This window comes from Leucoraja erinacea, chromosome 23 (genome assembly GCF_028641065.1).
Source record: "Leucoraja erinacea ecotype New England chromosome 23, Leri_hhj_1, whole genome shotgun sequence".
Classification (NCBI taxonomy): Eukaryota; Metazoa; Chordata; class Chondrichthyes; order Rajiformes; family Rajidae; genus Leucoraja; species Leucoraja erinaceus.
The window spans coordinates 9,997,995-10,017,269 of record NC_073399.1 but is presented as its reverse complement, the minus strand read 5'-3'; the positions used below and the strand labels follow the sequence as shown (position 1 = coordinate 10,017,269).

At 39.2% G+C, this 19,275-nt stretch overlaps 1 protein-coding gene across 2 annotated transcripts in view; it reads left to right on the top strand.

Moving 5' to 3' along the window:
- LOC129708210 (brain-specific angiogenesis inhibitor 1-associated protein 2-like) overlaps positions 1–19,275 on the top strand; it is a 90,548-nt gene that overhangs the window by 39,837 nt on the left and 31,436 nt on the right. For both annotated transcript variants that reach the window (XM_055653831.1, XM_055653832.1), the window contains exons 4-6: positions 11,326–11,387; positions 12,965–13,036; positions 15,055–15,192. In XM_055653831.1, the coding sequence (XP_055509806.1) occupies positions 11,326–11,387; positions 12,965–13,036; positions 15,055–15,192 (272 nt within the window). The remainder of the gene's footprint in view (positions 1–11,325; positions 11,388–12,964; positions 13,037–15,054; positions 15,193–19,275) is intronic.

The window sequence follows — 19,275 nt, the reverse complement described above, 5'->3', positions numbered from 1 at the left end:
AGAAGGAATGGGTGACATTTTGGGTCAAGAGCCTTCTTCAGTCATTAATATAAACAATTTCCCATCCCCTGTAGCCATAGACTAGTTTTTATATATTTTTTAAAGTTAAAAAAAAAAAATTTGACCACATCCTGAAAGGAACATATTTGTTTAATTGCAGCATGGCTGCTGTAGGTTACAAGTTGTTTGACTTAAGAACTGGATTATTTCAATGTAGTAAATGGAAAGATATGAACATGTTAGATTGTTAGTTTCTTTGTATATTCTTTAATCTGATCAAATTTGACAAGAGCATGAAGATCCTTACAATGGTTTGTAATATCATGCAAGGGCTTAAATGGAGATAATGTCAGGAAGAGTTGTAGAATCATTTGTGCAACAGTTCTAATTAAAAATATAACTTGAGGACACTTGCTCCTATGACATGAGCTGATAATGCATGATGTTTCTCGAAGGAAATCAAGTAGTGAAGAGTGCATTCTCAGACCGTATCATTTTGAGACATCCTGGCATATTTCCTGTAATCTGATTATATTGAGGTAGGTTTAACGGTGAATAGCTGGATGAAGGATAGGGCTCCATGTCCCTCAGATCAAATCATGAACGATGTGAGGTTGCTGAAAAATTGTAATAAAATGTCAAGATCACTTGAATAAGTGTTGACCTTGAAGCTAATTTTTTTGCAATCTAATGCTGCACTTTCACTCTTTTTTAATCATGAATTTCCAATAAATTTTGTAGATCCTGCTTGTTGTAAACCATGGATTATATGAATTAAAAATACATTTACTTCTGTTTTATTTGTAGGTTCCCTTGACTTTTGAACTATGCCTTGTGCATTCAAATTTTATTTTCTGATCGGCATTGCTGCCTATTTTTCTTCCCCCTTTTCTCTATTTTATCTCCTAATATTCACTACCTATTTTCCATTTAATAGTCATGGAGAAACAGTCATCTAGCTAGGAAGCAGACCCTTCGATCCAACTCGTCCATGCCGACCAAAGTGCCCTATCCAAGCTAGTCCCATTTCCTAAACCTTTCCTATCCATTTACCTGCCCAAGTGTCTTTTTAAAAGCTGTTGTATTACCTGCATCAACTACTCCCTCTTGCAATATATGCGTCAACCTCTGTGGAAAAAGTTGCCCCACGATTTCCTATTAAATCCTTTGCCTCTCACCTTAAGCCTATGACCTCTAGTTCTCGATTCCTCAACCCTGTGTAAAAGACCCTGTGCTGAGTTTCCCTATTAAATGCCTTTTGCTTTGTGTCATTCAGATGCCATTGATTTCCCCCATACTTCGTAGAAGCTTTCATTTGTTGTTAAAAAATAGTCGTCGTATTTAAAGGCATTTTGACAGATGGCTTTTTCATTCCAGCAAGTGAGAGAATCGCTAATCAAAGTTTGACCTTCATTCAAAGTGTAGATTTATGGAGAGGTGGTGCACTCCAAGCCACTTTATTACTCCAGGTAAAACCAAGAGGGATCAGGGAGCTGTGATAGGACTTGTCAATTTTAAATTTAATTTCTGACACAATCTAAAGTAGTAATAACAAAAAATAAGACTGAATTCATGGTAAAGGCCACTGTAATCCCTTGTGATGAAATAGTGTGGTAATACATAGAACATCTTATGCATGTTTGCTTAACAAAAATTAAAGTAATTTTCTTTTACAATTATTTATTAATGGGTACAGAATTAAATAATCATCCTTTACATGGTATCCTTATACAGTGTCACCGAATGGCGTAAGTGGGTCGTATCAGGAAGAGACGATTTACTTATGCCACTCTATTTTATGTACCAGCTAAGGTCATCCCTTGGCATTCTTCAATTGAGCGAATATGCAGTCTTATTACTCAAGCCCTCCAGTCTTGATAACATTGTAGTGCATGCTTTCTGCACCTTCTTTAGCTTTATCACATCCATCCTATATAGTATGGCAATTAAAACTGTGCACAATAATCCAGATGCGGTCTCGCCAACATCAGCTGCAATTGGCACATGAAGCCCCAATTCTTGCACTTTGCTAGTTTATCATTCAAAACTTAATCATTTAAAATCTAAGTCCCCTAGCTGGCATTATGGCATTTTAAAATGTCTCTGAATCAGTGGTCAAGTCCTGTAGATTGCAGTCTAGTAACTTCACTGTGCTATTGTACCCAATGATGTGGGTGTACATATGTAGATATATGGTTTAAAAAACTTTTAGATGTTTGCATTGTTGGAAACCAATAAATCTTCTTGCAGTCCAACCTGGCAAGGTATCAAATAAAACCACATTTTGTGCAAAGTTTTTTTTACTTGGCTTTGACAGTATTGGTGAGCTGTTCAAACAAAGTTTTTTGGCAGCTGCCTCTATTTGAAACTGGTTCTGATTACCCAGAAGTAAAGGTTGAAGGATTTGCTAGTTTTGCAGTTTGCTGAACTAAATAGTAACCCTGAATTATCTACTGCCCCACTTTCAAAATAGTAGATAAAGCGCAGGAAATGGGACTGACTAATAAATTCGCCCTTCAAACCACTTTAAAATCCTTACACTCACCTTAAACCAATGCCGCCTTGTTTTTGATATACCTACCATGGGGGAAAAAGTCTGACTACACATTCTATCTATGCTCCACTTGTGTACTTCTGATGGAAAGTGGCCAGTTTGTATTCATTTCTGAATAGTCAAGCTGCTAGTTGAAAAGTTAATGTAAAGTTATATTTTTTAATTTCAACAGAGCATGTTGGAACATTCCCAACCAAGGAAGGATATCCTTTTGGGAAATGAGATCTGACGATTTAAATGTCAATGTAGACCACACATCACACTAGAATGGAGGAAGTATAACTATCAATAATCTGCCTCTATATGATAATGATCAGGTTATTGAAGTGAATGAAATGTGAAGCCTTGCAGTGTGCCAGATAAAGTAATATCAGCAGAAGCGTACTGATTTTCATCGGGGGTTCAAGCAAGCTGTAATCTCCGCAAGAGCTGTCGGAACAAGCTTACTGAAGAATCTCTAAAATCACTCGTCAAAATTGTCAAGAAAGTGACAACAGTATTGTAGGTTAGGGGAATTTTGTTCCCTTTGTTACTGCAAGCTGCTGGAATTTTCATATTTTAATGTTTCCTTTTTTCACATCCTTTTATATATTTTAAAAAAAAAAAAAAAAAAAAATTAAAAGAGATTGCAGGTTTGCAAACAATTGAATAACATAATTGTTGCATCAGAAACCACTCTATAGAGAATCTGCCTTGCTTTAAGTCATGTGGTGGTGGAGAAGTAGTGCAAAAATATTCTCCTGAAGCTTTGAAATGAGATGTCAGAGATGGGGAGTATAAAACGCTGTAACCAATGACATGATACTCCTTAGTAATGCATAATTGAATCTAATGTCCCAAGTTAGATATTACAAGCTGGAAATGCTGGAAATATTCAGCAGGTCAGGCAAATTTCTTCTTCCACAGATGATGCCCGACTTGCTGAATGTTTCCAGCATTTTCAGTTTAATTTCAGATTTACAGCACCTGCAATTGTTTAGATTTCCATCCCAAATTAAAAGGTTACTTATTCATCTTATTGATTGATTGAATTAGGTTTCAACCTTTGATGGACATGTAGCTCAAACAATTAATTGGCACACTTTTAATGGGAATGTGCATGTTTTTTTTAGTTTTAGAATACAGCATGGAAGCAGGCCCACTGAGTCCACGCTGATGAACAATCAACCGTACACTAGTTCTATGTTATCCCACTTTAGCATCCTACAACCTAAGGCCAGTTAACCTACAAACCTATACGTCATTTGACTGTGGGAGGAAACTCTGGAGCACCTGGTGAAAACCCACATGGTCACAGGGAGAACGTACAAACTCTACACAGCCCACCTGTAGTCTGGATCGAACCAAAGTCTCTGGCACTGTGAGGCAGCAGCTCTACCACTGCATCACTGTGCCGTCCTTGTGCTATTTCCAGCAAAGAAACTTGGAGCTTTCCTAGATTCACAGTACATTGCTCCAGGAATACAACAAGGGCATTGTGCTGGATCAAGTGTAAAAAGCTGGCACTTTTACTGTTCACTGATGTTGTTATGGGAGATCTGGTCAGATGCAACGTTTCCAAATTTGTGGATTCTGCTTTCTTTTTGTTCCTCTTCTGTTCCTTTTACCTCTGTTGAAAACTAATTAGAACGTTGTCAGTCGTGTGAACCGGCTCAAAGTCAAACGGCTCCTGCAGTCTTTCAATCTTTGTACATTAGTGTGAAACAAAAAATTGGGTGTGTGTCTTCAGAGTTTCAAAAGATAAAACCTTTGTTTTCAGAAATTTTTCTGAAGATTAAAATTTGGTCTGATGTTTTCTATTTTAAAAGGGCAATTTTAATTTTCACGTGTGCAAATGCGATTTTGCCTTTAGTCAACTTGTTATTTCTTTCTTCAGAAATGTCAAAGGTGGCCTCAGAATTTGTTGAAAACATTTTATATGACCAATTATAGGCAGCTGTAGAAAATAAATAATTTGTCTTCCCATTAACCGAGTAATACTGAATTAAACTGAATAATTGGTGTCAGTGGCCTGCAACATTTCAGCAGGCATTAAAGAATATACATGTTTGATCAGTGAAGGGGACACAAGGCTTTTTTTTGTTTTTTTGAAACCTTTGTGATATAGTATAGATTATGGGTGTAAAGTCTCTAGTTCAAGCTGAGGTATTTTTATGAAGACTGTTTGCATTCTTGTATCCCTCTCATTACCGCACCTCCCCCAGCCAACAATGGGCCATCATGGGCTCCACCCTTCCTGAGGTCATCTGTTGTTTTTGCCCTGATTTGTTCTGGCCTTTGCTCGCCTCTTGTTTCCCCACCCCAAATCTCTACTTTCAGTCTAAATAAGGGTTCCGACCCGAAACGTCACCTATTTTTTTTTCTCTCCAGAGATGCCGCCTGACTCACTGAGTTACACCAGCTTTTAGTGCCTATCTTTTCTAAATACATCACTGATGCCAACCAAACAATTCAAGAGGACTAGTTCCTACAACCCCCCTAGTGAAGAAGTTGCTCCTCGGGTTCCTATAAAATCTTGCCACTCGCATTAAACCAATGTCCTCTGGTTTTTAATTCCCCTACCCTGGATAAAAGACTCTGTGCGTTCACCCAGTGTATTCCCCTCATGATTTTATACATCTATATAATATAAGATCACCCCTCAGCCTCTTGTGCTCCAAGGAATAAAGACCGAGCCTGCCCAACCTCTCAGCTCAAGTACTCCATGTAAAATCTTCCCTGCACTCTTTGTACTGAATGAATGAATGAATGAATGAATGAATGAATGAATGAATGAATGAATGAGTAAGTTTATTGGCCAACATTGTTCACATACAAGGAATTTGCCTTCTTGCTCCGCCCACAAGTGACAACACGACATACAGTGACAGTTAGGAATGACACATGAAACATTAAACATTGAATGTACTCGGTGACTAAGCTTCCATGACTCACTTAGGTGGAGAATTCCAATGATCTTAATCAATCCATTGGGTGGAGAATTCCAATGATTGATTTCAATCTCAAAAAAATTCTTATCTTAATCCTGAATACCTGGTCCCTTTTTTCGATGCACTGCCTCTTGGTTTTATTAACCCTTCTCAGGAGAAACATCTCTGCATTTACCCTGTCAAGCACCTGAGTATATTAGGAAATGTTTTCTTAATGCCCCCATTCTCTCCTGACTGTGTAATATTAGTAAGTAATTTTTATTTATATAGCACTTTTAAATCAAATCACGTTGAAGCCAAAATGCTTTACAGAGAAGAAATTAGATTTCCATACATCCATATAAAATAAAATAGTTCATTGTAAAAATTGTGCTGCTGATTTTAAGAGTTTCAAATAACAAAATACAAACACTGATTTCAATAGAACTTAATTAACAATTTTAGAACAGACTTGTAGTCCAGATTTTTTTTTTTTAAGGCAAAATAAGGCTATTTTATTTTTAAATATTAAACATATCCAGTGGCACTGATATGCACCCCCAAATGAGTTAATAGGAAAGAAACAAGTATCTTTGTGGGTTCGGCTTTCTTTGCAGCTGCGATATTCCTAGTAGACCACTCCAGATCAAAATTTGCTTTTTTTTTTCTAGAACTCTTACTTACTAGCTTTTTCGTTCAAGGTTTGAGAAATATTCAAATTCAACCCATGAAACTTTGATTTGAATCTCCAAATTTAGTTTTTAAAGTTGGCATGGAAGCTGGTTTCCTTTAGAGTGATACACAACAGGCCCATAGAGAGCAAATTAAACAAAATGCTGCAGCAATATCAGCAAATTACCCAGCTGTCTTCGCAGTGACTGCACCATGGATGATAAGGGAAGAGTCATGATGAACAAAAGGATTCTTTATCATTACGAGGTAACTCGAGATAAAATGTCCTGTCCATTTATCTATGTAAATTCAAAAGAAAACATTTCCGCCCATTAATCAAACTCTTAATTTCCATCCCAAGAAGCCAGTTGAATTTTAATTCTAGCTGTAGGTGACCCGAATGGAAATGTAATGTCTCTCCACTTCCACTGTCACCACCTCCCCAACTGCTTTGTTCTTTCCCTTTTAATCACTGACGACACTGCTTAGAAATGACAGTGGCACAAATCTCCAAGTGCAGTTGCGTGCCGTGAATTGGACTGTAGGTCTGCATAGTCTGTTGTAATTTCAGAAAATCCTTGCAACTGGTTTATTTCAACATGTGCCCTGAATTATTATTTTTTTTTTGCTATGAGCAGTCGGTGCTAAATATAGATGTGCAATGTTTGAGGAAACCAAATGAATAACAACTTTGTTTTTTTGTATGTATATTTTGACACGGTTTGGGAGTGGCCAATATTGCTTAGAAACAAAGGTGAATCTTGGCAACCATTTTAAACATCCTTCTATTTATACCTGCGTCATTAACCAACAACAAAGGTGTTCCACGTGGAGACCAGCTAAATTGTGGTATTTGTTGAAGAGCCTGCTAACGCAACTACCAGACGGCTATGGGTGTGACCATTACGTATGCAATAATTGGGGAATATTTAGGTGGAGGTATGAGAAGAGGGAAAGTAAATCATTGTATATATTAGTCTTTTGAGGTGAATGTAATTAATATTGATAATCTATGTCCCATAACCCCCTTGAATCTATTTGAGTACAGTCTTTTTAAGCATTGAATAGCCAGGATAAACTATAAAAACTTTAATGTTTTTTCAAATAAAGCAACTTCAAAGAAAGCAAATATTTGAGTTTGAAGAAGAATTCCTACCCGAAACATCACCTGTTCCTTTTCTCTAGAGATGCTGCCTGACCAGCTGAGTTAGGGTCTCACTAGGGTCTCCTCAATATCGCGCAGCTCCGCTCTTACTCCCCCTCCTATTCGTAACACGGACAGAGTCCCCCTCCCCCTCACCTTCATCAACATCAGCCGTTGCATACAACATATAATCCTCCAACGTTTTTGCATACTCCAACGGGATCCCACGACTGGCCACATCTTCCCATCTCCACTGCTTTCCGCAGAGACCATTCCCTCTGAAACTCCCCGGTCAATTCATCCCTTCCCACCCAAACCACCCCCTCCCCAGGTACTTTCCCTTGCAACCCAGGAAATGCAACACCTATCCTTTTACCACCTTCCCTCGACTCCATCCAAGGACCCAAACAGTCTTTCCAGGTGAGGCAGAGGTTCACTTGCACGTCTTCCAACCTCATCTACTGTATCCGCTGTTCCAGGTGTCAACTTCTCTACATCGGTGAGACCAAGCTCGGGCTCGGTGATCGTTTTGCTGAACACCTCCACTCAGTCAGTCTTAACCTACCTGATCTCCTGGTGGCTCAGCACTTAAACTCCCCCTCCCATTCCCAATCTGACCTTTCTGTCCTGGTCCTCCTCTAGTGAGGCCCAGCGCAAATTGGAGGAGCAGCACCTTATATTTCGCTTGGGTAGTTTATACCCCAGTGGTATGAACATTGACTTCTCTAACTTAAGCCCTTGCTTTCTCTCTCCTTCTCCTTCCCAGTGTCCCGCTAGTCTTCTTGTCTCTGCCTACTTTCTATCCTTGTCCCGCCCTCTCCCCTGACATAAATCTGAAGAAGGGTCTCGACCCAAAACGTTGTCCATTCCTTCTCTCCAGAGATGCCGCCTCACCGCTGAGTTACTCCAGCATTTTGTGTCTTCTTCCTCCAGCACTGTCTATATATTCGGTATAAACAGCATCTGCAGTTTCTTCTCACACACATATAAACTTTGTTACCTCTGAATCTGCATTTAATAATATCTGAAATCTCAAAAAATGCGACTTAAAGGGGTATAGAAACAATGCTGGAGAAACTCAGCGGGTGAGGCAGCATCTATGGAGAGAAGGAATAGGCGGCGTTTCGGGTCGAGACGCTCTCCTTTCTTAAACAAAACAAATCATCGTTCAATGGCTTCCTCGTAAAATAATCTGTTATTGTATTCAGAAAGTGGGATTATTTTAGCAAATATGTAATCTTTATGGAATTAAATTAAGATGATTATATTTTCAACATTAGGTAAACTTCAGAAAAGATTTTTGCAAGTGTTTTCATGTTGCACCTGATGTGTCAACTTCAACCATTCAAGACTGGTCTAACCGGAATTAGAAGCTATTCTAGATGAGGGTTTAGTAAGAGCACAGAAAATGAAGCTGTTTTGTAACCAAATCAGCTCCAGTGGATTAGTGAGCACAATAGTTTCTTGTGTTGCATATGCTCTTTTTTGGATAATTCAGCCCCATATTATTTTCACCAGTCTACATTATTGTCTCTAAGTTGCACAAAAGTACAACCTCCATTCACACAGCATCTCCTGTGTTATGGAAATAACTATGGTCTACATAATTTGACACTGAGCCACATGATTAAAATATTAAGGCAGTTACCAAAATGTTGGTAAGAGAAAGGCTCTAGACATTGTTTTAACGGGTGAGAGAGCTGCAAGAATTAAGGGATTAAATAGTTAAAAGTGGGTTGTTTTAACAATGGAGATATATGAAGCCGCAATGGGAAAAGCACAGATCTCCCAGTATTTTAGAGGAGGTTCCCGAGTGAGGCTATTTAAGGTTTTGAATATGAGGATGATAATTTATTAATTAATACGTTGCTCTGCTGGAAGCCAATGTAAATTTGGGACCATAGGAGTGACTGATGATTAGAATTTTTTGCTAGTTATTATTTGAGCAACATAGGCTTAGGTGAGCTCATGTTTGTAGACTGTGGAAAATGGGAGGCTGGCCAGGGGAGCGACTGCAGATTCTCTAATTCTTAAGTCTGTGCAACCTGTCAGTGTAGCGACTGCAAGGCTGAACTTGTGCAAATCTGTTTTCAAATCTTTTTGCCACATTGCCCAATGAAGCAGAAGTCCTGAAAGAGGAAAGCAAAACAAGCTGCTGCAGTACACTTGTGTTCCCATAATTAAAGAGCCATTGGCAGACGCCAAAGGGTAGAGTGACTCAGCTGGTCAGGCAGCATCTCTGGAGAAAACAAATAGATGATGTTTCGGGTCGAGACAAGGGTCTTGACCCGAAACGTCACCTGTTCCCTTTTCTCCAGCGATGCTGCCTGACCTACTGAGTTACTCCAGCCTTTGGTATCTGTCTTCAGTTTAAGCCAGCACTACAGTTCCTCCCTACACATTAAAGAGTCATTGATTTTTATTGGGGCTTTTTAGACTCTGGATTAACACATTTTCATGTCCATGCATCAACTGAAATTTTATTGTCGGAACAATGGTTCATGAAGTGATACATTTGGTCGTCCTTAACGTGGACGTGTTTTTTTTTGTTTTTTTTCTCTTAATTTGTGCCATGTTGTTAGTTTAGGTAAAGGTGGTACTTGCAGGAAAATTCACTGAGGTTCTTATAATTAAATATACATAAGGTGTCAAGGGTTTCAGGAATGTGGCTATTTGAAACCTCTCCAAAAGAATCGCCTGAGTTTTCAAGGGAACTGTATGAAGCCAAATAACCTCTTCCCACTTCCCCATCACCTGTATCCACCGGCCACTTGCCAGGCTTTGGCCAGCTCCTGCCTCTCTTCCAGCTTTCTTCCCCAACTTAAATCGGTCTGAAGAAGGGTCCCGACTCAAAACGTCACAAATCCATGTTCTCTAGGAATGCTGCTTGACCTGCTGAGTTACTCCAGCACTTTTTGAATGAAATAGACCAAAGCTTCATGCAGCAAGATGGGTTATGTTGCTTGGGCTTCACTTCTGACAAGATACATTGCAGCTACTCTTCATGACTTATTTGATAGATCCTCATAAGTCATTACCTCTACTACCCAAAAGGACAAGTGCAGTTGTTGCATAGAAAGAGGGTCACCTTAAAATCATAGACACAAAATGCTGGAGTAACTCAGTGGGACAGGTGCATCTCTGGAGAGAAGGATTCTGTCTGAAGAAGGGTCTCAACCCAAAAAGTCACCATAAGTCACCAAACTACACAGAGATGCTGCCTGCCCTGCTGATTTATCCCAGCATTTTGTGTCTATCTTCAGTGCAAACCAGCATCTGCAGATCCATCCCACACATCTTCAAATCATACCCTGACTTGGAAATGATCTCTTTTCCTCTGGTGTTGATGAGTCTAAATTTTGGAATTCCCATTCTAATAAGTGCGGCTACTTCTATTACACCGAGTTCAAGAAGTTGAATCGGTATTTCTTTTACAATGGCAAAAGTTGACTGTCCTTGCCACATCCTGCAAGTGACTAAACAAAAGATAAGCTTCTGGTCTGCATTTTCAATGATGCATTGAAGCAGTATTTCATGCTGTTTTGTGACTTCTTTTATCTCTCTCTTCCCCTTCTCTTCAAGAGATATTTATCACAGCTTGATTGGAATGAGATCAAAGTTTCAGTTTGGAGAAGTGTTCTGAATCATAATACAGCCTTAAAAAACCCGCAAGGGGCAGAAATGGTGCAGAATTCATTTCAAGCATGCCTAAATAGTCCAAACTACGTATTTAGATTGCCAAATGCAAAATTCCTACTACCTTTGGTGAGCCCAAATTTGTGTTGTTATTGGTGATACTTGTGATTCTGATCAAAGATGGCAGCTATTTTAACTTCAGAGGGCAAATAGGTGGGAACATATTGTGGAGAACATTGTTTAATTGGTATCGGAGTTCTCTCAATAGTTGGACATGACTTACTGCGTAGGATGATCGGCCATGCTCATATTGAATGGCGGTGCAGGCTCGAAGGGCCGAATGGCCTACTCCTGCACCTATTTTCTTTGTTTCTATGGAATACTTATTCTAGTTCCAATTTATTTTTCAGGGGATGTCTTGTTCCAGATGGCAGAGGTTCACAGACAAATTCAGATACAGCTTGAAGAAATGGTGAGTCGTGCGATTGTTTAGCACAGGACATGTTTATACCTGATGTGCAAAGGTGTCTCAAGTTTTTCATACTTATTTCATACAGTCTAAAAACACGTTCTTCTGCCAACCAATTCTGCGCTGATCATGAAGCACCTTTTCAAACCAATCCCATTTAATTCTTCCTCGGCACCCATCAGCTACCAATGGATTCTACCGCTTGCCTACATACTATTGGCAATTTATCTTGACCAATTACTCTACCAACTTGCATGCATTTGGAATGTGGGAGAATACTAGGGGAAGCTGATGAGCTTGCAAACTCCAGCACTGGAGGTCAGAATTGAACCAGCGTCTTTGAAGCTCTGTGGCAGAAGCTCTGGTTATTAGGATGCCTTATTTGTTCTCGGGAGATAAATGTTACTGGCATTGTTGGCATTTATTCTCCATTCATACTCGTCTCCTGGACTGAGTGGCTTGCTAGGCTGTTTGAGAGAGCATCTAAAAGTCAAGCATTTTCATGATCTGGAATTGCCCTAAAACCATAAAGATGGATCTCAAGGCGATTCTATGCCTGACTAAGGACTGGAGATTCCCATCCCCATCCTGAACCACATGGGTTTTTACAACAACCTGGCAGCTTTGTGGTTACATTACTGATAGTTTTTCAATATTGCGAAATTGCATTTTATAGTTACCATGGTAGCATTCAAACCCTTAATCTCATTTGTGCGGGCTCCTGACTGTTAGTCCAGTGATTTAACCACAATACTACTGTAAATAACAAATTGCTGGAGGAACTTGGCTGTTTGAGCAGAGAATGTGGGGGTAGGGTGATAAGCAATTGTCAAGACCTTGCAGCAGTCCTAATGTAGGGTCTCAACCTGAGACGTTGACAATTCTTCTACCCTTTCCCCCCTCCCCCCTCCCCGCTCCCCCAGACCTACTAAGTTCCTCCTGCAGTCTGGTTTCTGCTGCGGGTTCCAGCAACAGCAGTCTTTGTGTGTGTGTGTGTGTGTCTCTGTTGCTGTGATTGACTTGCATCTGATGTGCAATGTGAATTCTATTAAAATAGTTGTGAAGTAATCTTTTATCTGAATTTTTTATTTAAATGAATATACTTCCAGATATTTTCCAGATAACATTCTTGTTCAAATATTACATTAATAGAAAGATATTTGGCATTCAAGTCAGAAATTTAAAAATGTGTTTAATACATACTTTTATTTTATTAAGTGTAGATCAAAATTGTCAGACGTTCTTTGAGATATTAGTCCTTGCATCAGATACAATCTTATGCTGAAGCTGAGGTGTGAAATAGAATCGTAGTATGTGTCTCTGCTAACAGAGTAAAAATTAACGTTAATTGGTGGTGAACGGCAGCATGTGTGCGTGCGTGGTTAAATTACAGCTTTCAAGGAGCTGAGTCTGGAGGAGGGAAACGTCACTTGCACATGACTAATCCGAGGATCCAAGGTACAAACGCTGCTTTTGCAGTGGGTGTCTGTGTGTGGGTGTTCAGGGGGATTCTTGTTTCCTTGACATTATTGAAAATTAATGTTTTAAGCTCTGCAGCTGACATTCTCTTGCTGTTACAGTTGAAAGTGTTCCACAATGAGCTGCTGATGCAACTGGAGCAGAAGGTTGAGTTGGATGCCAAGTACTTAAGTGTAAGTTCCAGGCTCGCTTCTCCACTGTCACACCATTTTATTAATCACCATGTATTAATCTGCCCCTACACTTATCCTGCAATATTAAAGCAAAAATGGCATCTATTCAAATACATTATAAGTAAAAAGTGTGAAATGATTACAGCATCATAACCTGGTAGGGGTTTTTGACTAAAGATGGACACAAAAAAAGCTGGAGTAACTCAGCAGGTCAGGCAGCATCTCTGGAGAAAAGGAATGGGTGACATTTCGAGTTACTCCCGCCACGGGTACCATGTAATCCCGTGCTACCTGCTCCATGGTCCGATAGTCGGCGACTAAACCGTCTCCCCCACCTGGTTTGCCAGGTGAAGAGGGGGCTGTGGAACCCCAGCAGGACCAAAAACAAGACCTGTCAAGGGGCGGATGAACTTCTTGCGAGCCAACGACCATCCACACTTCAGTAGAAGTTGTGATCACTGTCGTACATAGCCTTGTAAGGAGTGAAGAAAAACATGAAATGTAATTCTTCTCTGTCCTTACTCCTCAAAAGAGAAGTTGTTAATTAATTAATTAAAGAGATGCTGCCTGACTGGCTGAGTTATTCCAACACCTTGTGTCTATCTTGGTTTTAAACCAGCATCTGCAGTTCCTTTCTACACAGATGTTTTTGACTATATGTTTTATGACCATGAGGATTGAGTTACAGCTCTGAGATTATTGCCATCCACATGCAATTTATAAGCAAAGTGATGATTTAAAAGAATTCAGATTTGGCGAGTTTTTATTTCCAGGCATATTGGTTCCTGGAATATTTTCTGCTGAATATTTCTGGTGTAGATTCTCCAGATATATAGTTAGCTGCTACGTTTTGAATTATGACTGCTTTAACTGCAGTGGTGGATGGACCTTAAACATCTTAATGAAAATTTACATTGGGCCTGTTTTTAAACACTATTCTGTTGTCCAGTCATTGGAGGTTTCTTGATATTATTCAGCTAAATTAACATTTGATTTGCATTTTTAATTCAAATATGGGTTCAGTCACTCGGGACAGTAGATTTTGCTCACCTGGTTGGGGGGGGGGGGTTGTGAATATTTAGGGCAATGTAGGTTCAATCACTGAATATATTCAAGGGCGATAGATTTTTTTCATATTAGGGTTTCAGGGGGTTATGGTGTTAATACATGTAAGGGGGTACAATATCAGCCACTATCTTGTAGCAGGTGTAGGGGACTAAACAGTCTATTTTTACTTGTTCTTGTATTCAGATTATCTTAAATGTTTGGGTTAATTTGTCTCGTACACAAAGTTGCTCACTCGTACCTCCATTACAATTTATACACGGTTTGCATTTTCCTGGACAAATTCAATTTGGTCTGAACTTACTTCATTTGATACAAGACTTTCTTGAGAAATATTTGTGCTTCTGCAAGTTAAATGTACCTACTTTTGATATTGTGTAACACAGATTCTGCATTAATATGTGAATTAATGCAGTCAGATGTTATGTTTAAAGTCTCATACTCCAGTGGCCATTCTATTTTAACAGTTGTAACATTTGTAGGCTAGCTTGCTTGCTCCAGTTAATGGAGCTCTGATTTCGAGACCCCCTTATGATGCCAACAAGCCAATTAGAAACAAGATGCTTCAAACAGAGGCTCCTTAACATTCTTTCTTCTTGTCTTCTATCTTATCAGTAGCATATGAACCATTGTCAGTGAATGGTTAAGTTGTCTACAACTATCTCCTTAAACAAGGCCTCATTGTATTTTTTTTAGTTGTTTTAGAAAGCCAGAGTAGTTATTTTACTATTGTCTGTGAACTAATTCATCTCTTAATATGCAGCTTGCAGATCAGTGTATATTGAACCATTAGAATGTGAATTAATATGAAACCAATTTGATATTAAACCCATAATTACTCTTCCCTCTACCTTAACAAAGCCCAGCAATTACTGGTCTCCTTCCTTGCTGAGGTAATGTTTACATTATGACTGTTTTTATTGGTGCATTTGTATTTACATTTTTCCCTTTAGGCCACTTTGAAGAAATATCAGGCCGAGCATAAAGCCAAGTTGGAGTCTCTGGAAAAATGCCAGGCAGAACTGAAGAAACTGAGAAGAAAGAGTCAGGGCAGCAGAAATCCTCAGAAATATGAAGAGAAAGAGATGCAGGTACGTCCTTGGACCAAGGTAGATTTTCCTGAGAATGGTTCTTTGAAGTTCTTTCCAAAAATAATCTTGGAAACATTAATTGGGAATTGAGTGTGTGAGTGAGAGTGGCAATGGAAAATTTCAATTATCGGCAGATGGGTATCTTGCAGGTTAGTCCACTGTATCATGGATGGTATTGAAAATATATATTTTGCCCCATTCATCTAACAGAAAGCTCTATGAAGTTAGGTTCAGTCCAAGCTCTGATGGCCATGGATACACTACACAGATCTTCTGTCACTTGTTACAGAGCTCTAAGGCTATCATGTTGGATGGAAATAGTAAATTGATGATTTTGAGTTCAAAGTATATATTTGGAATAATGTAAAATTCATGTTGTGCTACACCTTATTCAGAGTATTTAATGTTAAAATGTGATAATTGAGTGTACACATTCACAAAATATACCAAAAATGCAAACACCATTTTCTCTCATTAAGAAATGGAGCTAGAGATTGTATTGGACAATATCGTGGTTTGATAATCTAGGTGAATAATCCAAATTGATAAATTCAAATTTGTTTGCCACTTTGGGAGCCTGACCTGTACACCCCAGAAACTTGCAATGGCAGGAATAAAAGAGACTGCAGATGCTGGAATCTGGAGCCAAACAATGGTGAGGTTCTTGCCGAGTATCGACATCTTCAAAGGTGATGAAACAAAAACCATACGTGATTTGGAAAATGGGAACTGATCCAACATCCAACATGTTTTGTCGGGCAATAAAACAATAACAAGAATATAGGACAAATTGTCCACTTCAGTGTATCAAGTGGTTACATTTGCTCAGTTTTTTATTCCCAAAACAGGTGCAATCAGCAACCTAATTTGAATTATATCAAAAAATTGTTAAACATGCTGAAATCAAAAATAGAATTTTGTAAAGCATTTCAGAGGCTGGGTCTGATTTCCCTGAAATGGAGGTTAAGAGGGAGTTATGCAAAATTGATGGATATAAAAAGGGTAGACGATAATAAACTAGAAGGCATAGGTTTTGGGTAAGTGGATAAGAGATTTAGAGGAGGAGATCTTTTCATCAGAGTGTCCCAACTAAGGAATACACCGCCTGCGAGAAAGGTAGAAGCCAAGTCATTGACAGCATTTAAGACATGGCCCGAAGAGGACAGAATCAGCCAAGCAGAGAAGGCTGTGGCCCATGGGCTGGAAGATGGGGGGTCATTAATAATAATGAGTCCCTGCTCGTTGCAAAGGAAGTGATGGGCTGAATGGCCTGTTGTCATGTAATTCCTCTCCATGAATTTCCTTGAGTATTGACCCCGGGAGATGGAAATCCTCAACACCAAAAGTTCATGTGATATTTAAAATACAGGGAAGATTCACTCAGTCCACATGTGTTATTGAACCATTATTTGCACCTTTAACATAGATATCACATTTTTTGTTTACAGATCTTCTCGAATCAATAGCAAGTTCCAGGAAAGATCTTTGCATAGCAATCAGCCAGAACTCCCCTGCTAATATCTTTTATCTTCTTTAGTAGAGGCAACTTGGAAGCCTACTGTAGTGTTGCTAATGATGCTTAGGCACTGAAGCTGGTATCATGCAGGACTGTGCAGCTAGTAATAAAACATTGATTCATTTCATGACACACTGGAGGGATACAAAGCTTGTTTCTTGCTTGGCCTTGAAGTAGTGCAGGAGTCAGAGAGCCTCTCTTTATGTAACTTGCTGAGTGCTGATGGTAATTTTTAATGGATCATAATGCGTCAATTGAAATACTGTATATATTTTAAATCCCAACATGTTAATTGTAGTTGCTGTTGGTTCAAATCCCATGCTTTAGATAATCAAAATCAAATAAATCAATAATTCAAATTTTAATGAAAGCCTTAACCACATATTTCCTCAAAGTTTAAACATTTTATTGTATTTCCATGTTATTTATATGCTTCTAAGTGTGCTATATCATTGCGCAGTACCATAGCTGTCTTAATAGGAGTAGAGAGATATTTTTTTAATACTTGGCTTGGACAAAGACTTGCACTGTTTAGACTAATTGCTTTTTTAGAATTGACTTTTAAGTAGAATCCTTCAATCCTTTAAAACAAATTTAGGGTGGCGCAGCTGGTAGAGTTGCAGCCTCACAGTGCCAGAGACGCAGCTATAATTCTGACCTCGGCTGCTGTCTATGTGCAGATTGCACGTTCACCCTGTGGGCTTTCTCCAGGTGATTTGTTTTCCTCCCACATCCCAAAGATATGCGGGTTTGTAGGTTAATTGGGCTCTGTAAATTGCCCCTAGTGTCTAGGGAGCGGATGTGAATGTGGGATAACATGGAACTGGTGTGAATGGATGATCGATGGTCATTGTGGACTTGTAACATTCTGTGTGCTAAAAGAATTACAAAAGAATGCATGCTGTTATTTAATGCTTCTTGCTAAAAACTAAGATGGTTTAAATTTGCACAGGGTTTATTTCCTTGCCATATCAACAAACTAAACTAATTTTCCAAATTTAAACCATCTTTAAGTTTGCAAGAAAATGTATTAAATAACAGCATGCATTTTTTTGTAATACTTTTAGCATATAGAATGTTCCAAATTGGTTTGCAGAAGTGTAATCAAAATTGTTCTGATACTGAACTACAAAGAGCGGTTAACCAGAAGTCTGGTCACGTGCATATTTTAAGAGGCTAAAGAGGAAGGAGAGGTTGGAGAGGTTGAGGGAAGGTGTTCCAGAGAAGCAGGCTGTTGTGGTGGAATAATTTAAGATTCATGGTGCATGAGGCAAGAGTGGTGGATTTTAAAGGCCTCTGGGGTTTTGAACAGGAAGACATATTTTCCCTGGAAAAGGGAAGGTGCAATGTCATAAAGAAAATGTATAAACCAGGATGAGAATTTTAAAATAAAGGCATTGACTGATGGAAACCATCATAGTTGTCAAGTAAGGATGATGGATACATTCATCTTTCTTGACGTGTTGGAAAAATTCGGAAGAAGTTGAGGATGGGAAGACTGTTGGAAGAAGTTGAACGGAGAGTGCCAGTTGAATCCAGAGGAAAGCATGGATGGACTTTCAATGGTTAACCTGGCTATTTATTCTCCAGTGTATTTATGTATAATGTACATATAAGATTGTTAAGGGTTTGTACACGCTAGAGGCAGGAAACATGTTCCCGATGTTGGGGGAGTCCAGAACTAGGGGCTCAGTTTAAGAATAAGGAGTAAGCCATTTAGAATGGAGACGAGGAAACACTTTTTCTCACAGAGAGTGGTGAGTCTGTGGAATTCTCTGCCTCGGACGGCGGTGGAGGTAGGTTCTCTGGATGCTTTCAAGAGAGAGCTAGATAGGGCTCTTAAAAATAACAATCGGGGGATATGGGGAGAAGGCAGGAACGGGGTACTGATTGGGGATGATCAGCCATGTTCACATTGAATGGCGGTGCTGGCTCGACGGGCCGAATAGCCTACTACTGCACCTATTGTCTATTGTACCAAGAAAATTAGCATTATTTTTTTTCTATTTTCATTAAAGTGATACTATGCATTTTGAAGCTGTTTGTGCCCTTCCCTTTCACCACCTTTGCAATCAGAGAAGTGTATTTAATGAGGTACGCAGTCGGTTAAAATATTCCAGTGTTTAGGACATTTTGTACCGCAATCAGTGAAAGGATTTGAAAACAGCGTTTTTTTTTTGACTTGAGTTGGCCTGAGTACAAACCGAGGGCGGTTGGAAAAGCTAGCAAGTAAGTATTTGAAAGAAAAGTGAGCTGTCGTAATATGCGTCTCTCTCTGTATTTGCTGAGTAAAATTTATTTTTGTGTATCGGATGCCATGGCGACGTAACCATATAAGGTACTTGGGCAGAATGCGCTGTTGCTATGATGTGATGCTGAGAATCCTGTGCTTCAGTGATGTGTTATCGCACCACTGGCAGAGCCATTTCAGCTACGTTCAAATGGGCTCATTAAAATTTATAGTGCTGAAACATTTGCACCTGTGTGTTTCACACACAGGAACACCGTGTGCAGGTTTTCCATCGCTCAGACTCGCAATGCACTGATATCTTCCTTTTCAAGAAAAG